General features: G+C 49.3%; 1 protein-coding gene across 1 annotated transcript in view; it reads right to left on the bottom strand.

The window, feature by feature from the left end:
• Window positions 1-246: 246 nt before the first annotated feature.
• LOC147086856 (plasma membrane calcium-transporting ATPase 3-like) overlaps window positions 247-5,876 on the bottom strand; it is a 158,234-nt gene continuing 152,604 nt past the window's right edge. Inside the window, exon 16 of the mRNA XM_085978341.1 lies at window positions 247-384. Coding sequence (XP_085834467.1) covers window positions 247-384 — 138 coding nt within the window. The remainder of the gene's footprint in view (window positions 385-5,876) is intronic.

The following is a 5,876-nucleotide window of genomic DNA, read 5'->3' as shown; positions in this document are numbered from 1 at the left end:
CCTGGTCTCTGGGACTTTTATAGCCCCGCTCTGCCGCTCGAGATTCCCACCGACGCTGTGAGGCCTTACCTGGTCTCTGGGACTTTTATAGCCCCGCTCTGCCGCTCAGGATTCCCGCCGACGCTGTGAGAGATTGAATATCACGTTCTGGACTCACCCTCAGCAGCCATGCTCTGGCTGAATGGCGGAACAGGCTCGAGGGGCTGAATGGCCTCCTCCTGTTCCTAAAGTACCCAGTAGAAGAAATCATTCCTCCATAGCTACCTCATCGAATCCTCCAAAACCCTCGATCAGATCTCCACTCAATGACACCGAATATGCAGCGCAGGAACAGGCCATTCGGCCCGTCTGCTCCGTGCCATTCTGCTCCGCACGAGCCCCCTCCTGCCAAACACAACAGAGGACAAACCAAGTCTACACTCCCTGTCCTCGGAATTTAACCCTTTCAGCCCTCGGTGTCATCCCGGTGAATCTGTGGTGCATCCCCTCCAGGGCCGATGTATTCCTCCTGAGCTGTGGTACCCTGAACTGACTGCTCTGCCCCAGCTGCGGGCCTAACCAGGGCTCTGTACAGCTTTAGCACAACTCCCACCCCTTTGTATTCCAGCCCGCTTATGATAAACTCCCTTCTCGAATATTTTTCCCACGGGAACTGGTTATGTAACCGTGACACGCCTTGATGACACGCCCCTGCCCCATGAGAGGTAATTACAGCGTGACCGTGTTTATATAGTCAGCTCCCATTCTAAATGTGGACATAGGGATTTAGAAGCTTACAGCTCAGAGGGAGGCCATTCGGCCCATCATACCATCCAATTAGTCCCACTCCCCCTGCTCTTTCCCCACAGCCCTGCAATTTTCTCCCACTTCAAGTATTTCTCCAATTCCCCCTTTTGAAAGTTACTATTGAATCTGCTCCCACCGCCCTTTCAGGCAGCGCGTTCCAGATCACAACAACTCGCTGCGTAAAAAACATTCTCCTCATCTCCCCTCTGGTTCTTTTACCGATTATCTTCAATCTGTGTCCTCTGGTTACCGACCCTCCTGCCACTGGAAACAGTTTCACCTTATTTACTCCATCAAAACCCCTCATGATTTTGAACACCTCTATTAAATCTCCCCTTAACCTTCTCTGCTCTGCACTAAGGAGAACAACCACAGCTTCTCCAGTCTCTCCACATAACTGAAGTCCCTCATCCCTGGTACCATTCTGGTCAATCTCCCCTTAACCTTCTCTGCTCTAAGGAGAACAATCCCAGCTTCTCCAGTCTCTCCACATCACTGAAGTCCCTCATCCCTGGTACCATTCTGGTCAATCTCCCCTTAACCTTCTCTGCTCTAAGGAGAACACCCCCAGCTTCTCCAGTCTCTCCACATCACTGAAGTCCCTCATCCCTGGTAGCATTCTGGTCAATCTCCCCTTAACCTTCTCTGCTCTAAGGAGAACAATCCCAGCTTCTCCAGTCTCTCCACACAACTGGAGACCCTCATCCCTGGTACCATTCTGGTCAATCTCCCCTTAACCTTCTCTGCTCTAAGGAGAACACCCCCAGCTTCTCCAGTCTCTCCACATCACTGAAGTCCCTCATCCCTGGTAGCATTCTGGTCAATCTCCCCTTAACCTTCTCTGCTCTAAGGAGAACAATCCCAGCTTCTCCAGTCTCTCCAGATCACTGAAGTCCCTCATCCCTAGAACCATTCTGGTCAATCTCCCCTTAACCTCCTCTGCTCTAAGGAGAACAATCCCAGCTTCTCCAGTCTCTCCACACAACTGAAGTCCCTCATCCCTGGTACCATTCTGGTCAATCTCCCCTTAACCTTCTTTGCTCTAAGAAGAACAACCCCAGCTTCTCCAGTCTCTCCACACAACTGAAGACCCTCATCCCTGGTACCATTCTGGTCAATCTCCCCTTAACCTTCTCTGCTCTAAGGAGAACAACCCCAGCTTCTCCAGTCTCTCCACATCACTGAAGTCCCTCATCCCTGGTACCATTCTGGTCAATCTCCCCTTAACCTTCTCTGCTCTAAGGAGAACAATCCCAGCTTCTCCAGTCTCTCCAGATCACTGAAGTCCCTCATCCCTAGAACCATTCTGGTCAATCTCCCCTTAACCTTCTCTGCTCTAAGGAGAACAACCCCAGTATTAAATCCGTGAATCTTAAGGTATGGTGTTCTTCAATAAATAGACGGAGACTGCAGATCAACAATCAACAGGTGTTTACTGGATGAGGGTAGTCTAAAAAACTAACAGTACAGATGCCTGCTCAGGGCTTATATACAGGTGTGGTCACTGCCGGTACTACAGTATACAGGAGCTGTAAAAGTAGTTCTCTCTTAAAGGTACATACACTACAATTCCTCCCCTTTTAGATTAACAGTACCATAACATTCAAATAACAGTTAACACTTTTAACATGCACAGTAACTGAAATAGCCCATTTATAGATTCAGTCTTTGGGGCGGCTTCCTGATCCTTTCTGGATAGCGCCTTTCCTGAGTGTCTTGTTCTTGGTGCGGAGGCGATTCTGGCCCCCTGTCGTCGGTTAGTTCATCAGTTTCCGCTGCTACTGTTTCTGGGGTAGATGCTACCGGTATGTCGGGTTCATCACCAGGTACGCTAAACATGGGGTTGACTCATTTCTGTGACGCTAGGATCTGGTCGACATGGCGTCTCACAATGTTCTCCCCGACATCCACTGTGTACATTAGTGGCCCCTGCCGTGTGCATATCGTTCCGGGTTGCCATTTCTCTGTTCGGTAGTCGCGGGCCAAGACTGGTTGTCCTACATTGAAGCTCCTTGTCGGCTTCTCATTGATGTGCTGGAATTGCTTATTCTCAACATTTCTTCGCACATTTGGTCTGAGCAAATCCAGACGAGATCCCAACCTTCAGTTAAAGAACATCATGGCCGGGGTCTGGTTGGTAACTGCATGTGTTGCATTTCTGTAGGCTAACAGGAAATTGTCCACCTTATGCTGCAGTGGAATGTCGTCATCGCACATGGCCCTTACTGCCTTTTTAAAGGTTTGTACGAACCTCTCAGCCAATCCATTTGTGGCTGGATGATACGGGGTGGATGTGTAATGCCTTACCCCATTCCTTCTCATAAATTTCCGAAACTCTTTGGACACAAACTGTGGTCCGTTATCAGAACAAATCTGCTCTGGCAAGCCGTTCCTGGCAAATATGGTCCGTAGGACTGCAATCGTTTTCTCCGTAGTGGTGGAGGACATTTTGATCACCTCAGGCCATTTCGAGTGCGCATCCACTGCTATTAAGAACATTGAGTCCATGAATGGACCAGCAAAATCAATATGCACCCGTTGCCATGGAGAGGAGGGCCACTCCCATGGGTGTAGAGGGGCATGTGGTGGTGCATTTTGGACCTTCTGGCATCCTGAGCAGCTCTTTGTTAGGTCCTCGATTTGTTGATCGATCCCCGGCCACCACACATAAGCCCTAGCAAGGCTTTTCATTTTCACCACTCCCAGATGGCCTTCGTGAAGCTCATTGAGCACTCTCTCCCTTAACTTGGGTGGAATTACCACTCGGGATCCACACATCACTGTCCACTGGCATACTGACAGCTGTTCTCTTCTAGATGAGAATGCTGGCAACAGTGAGTCGCCATGTGTTAGCCATCCCTTCACCGTCAACTCATATACCCGAGACAATGTCGGATCATTTCGGGTCTCCTTCTCTATATTCGGGTTAGTTACTGGCAAGCGTTCAATTATCGACGAATAAAATATTTCGACAGGGTCCACTGCTGGTGCTTCCTCCGCAGTAGGCAGTGGCAAGCGTTTCCATGCTGTTTCGTGCCCTTATACTCTATTTCGTATTGGTTCGCCCCTAGAAAAAGGGACCATCTTTGTAGCCGTTGCGCAGTCATCACCGGAACGCCCTTCTTTGGATTAAGGATGGAGACAAGTGGTTGGTGGTCAGTCAGCAAGGTGAACTTCTGCCCGTGCAGATAGTGGTTGAACTTTTTTACTCCCCATACTAGGCTGAGGGCCTCCCTGTCAATCTGGGCGTAGTTGCGCTCGGCTGAGGTTAGTGACCGAGACGCAAAGGCTACTGGCCTCTCCAACCCGTCTGGGAATTTGTGCGACAGCACCGCTCCAATACCATAGGGTGATGCATCACACGCCAACCGAATTGGTAGTGCTGGGTTGAAATGGGCCAACACCTCTTTTGATGTGATCAATTCTTTGCACTTCTGGAAAGCTCGTTTACATTAGTCATTCCACTTCCATGGTACCCCCCGTCTGCAGTAGGGTGTTCAGTGGGTGTAATACCGTAGACAAATTTGGTAAGAACTTATGGTAGTAGTTCACCAGCCCGAGGAACGACCTCAGTTGTGACACATTTTCCGGTGCTGGAGCCTTGACTACTGCCTCAATCTTTTCAGGGGACTTATGTAACCCCTCTTTATCAATAATGTGGCCACAATACGAGATCTGCTTCTGGAAAAACTCGCATTTGTGGCGATTAGCTCGTAGCCCATATTCCTTCATCTAGTGAGCACCTGCTCCAGGTTGGCGAGGTGATCACTGTCATTTTCGCCCGTGACCAGAATGTCGTCCAAATAACACTGGGTCCCTGGAATCCCTTGCAGGACTTGATCCATTGCCCTTTGCCAAATAGCCGGAGCTGATGCTACCCGAAACACCAGCCGGTTGTATTGGTAGCGACCTTTGTGAGTGTTGATCGTGAGGTTTTGTTTCGAGGCTTCTTCTACCTCCATTTGCAGGTACGCCTGGGCCAGATCAATTTTAGTGAAGCGTTTTCTTCCAGATAGCGAGGCGAAAATATCTTCAATCCGCGGAAGCGGATATTGTACCGTGTGAAGGACTGGGTTCACTGTCACCTTAAAGTCCCCACAGATGCGAACCTTCTTTGGTTCACCAGGCGTATTACTCAACGACCTCTTCATTACAGGAACGATGGGTGTAGCCCACTCGCTCCAGTCCACTTTGGACAGTACTCCTGAACGTTCCAAACCTTCCAGCTCTGCTTCGACGGCTGGGCGGATCGCATAAGGCACCGGTCTGGCTTTAAAAAACTTTGGGCTTGCATTTTCCTCTATTTTAATCGTTGCCGTTATGCCTTTTAGTGTTCCGAGTCCCTCCTGGAACACTTCTTGTGCGTCAGTTAGCATTTTTGACAGTCGTCCAGGTGTGACGTCGTCATCCTTTTTGGCCTCTACCGTCAGTGCCTGTATGGAATGCCAATCTAATTGTATCTTCCGGATCCATTCACGTCCTAGTAGTGGTGGTCCTCCATCTGGCAATACATATAGGTCCATTTTTGGTATTTCCTGGCCGTTGTATATCACGTTCACCCTTATTTTTCCTTTGGGGTAGACTTTTTGCCCCATATACGTCTTCAAGACAATCTCTGTAGCTCTCAAGGGTATATGTGAGAATAGCCGCTTGTCGTCCCTTCGGTTTATGACTGTTAGGGCTGATCCTGTGTCCAATTCCATTTTCACTTGGACTCCATCTATCTTGAGCGTGACCCAGATAGTCTGGTGATCCTCCATTTTGATTACATTATGTAGTTTCAGACAACCCAGCTCCTTGCTTCCGGAGTCTGTATGACTTTTCTGTTCGTCTGAACGACTCTTCGTCACCTTATGTACCTTTTTGTACTTCTCCTGTGGAGATTTCTTACTGTTGGTTTTCTTCCCCGACCTGCAGACTCTTGCTATGTGTCCTGCTTTTCCACACTGTCTGCACACTTGGTCCTTGAACCAACAATCCTTCTGGTCGTGTGTTGTTCTGCCGCAGCGATAACACTTCCCTGCTCCATATGACATTTCATTGGTGCCATATTCTCGCGGTCTCCGTTGTATCTCTGCAGCGCCCCGTGC

This window comes from Somniosus microcephalus, unplaced genomic scaffold, assembly GCF_052327205.1.
Source record: "Somniosus microcephalus isolate GS21.2 unplaced genomic scaffold, FLI_Smic_1.0 unresolved_chr7, whole genome shotgun sequence".
NCBI classification, from domain to species: Eukaryota; Metazoa; Chordata; class Chondrichthyes; order Squaliformes; family Somniosidae; genus Somniosus; species Somniosus microcephalus.
Note: the sequence above shows the minus strand (reverse complement) of the source record. Positions and strands in the feature narration are given on the sequence as shown.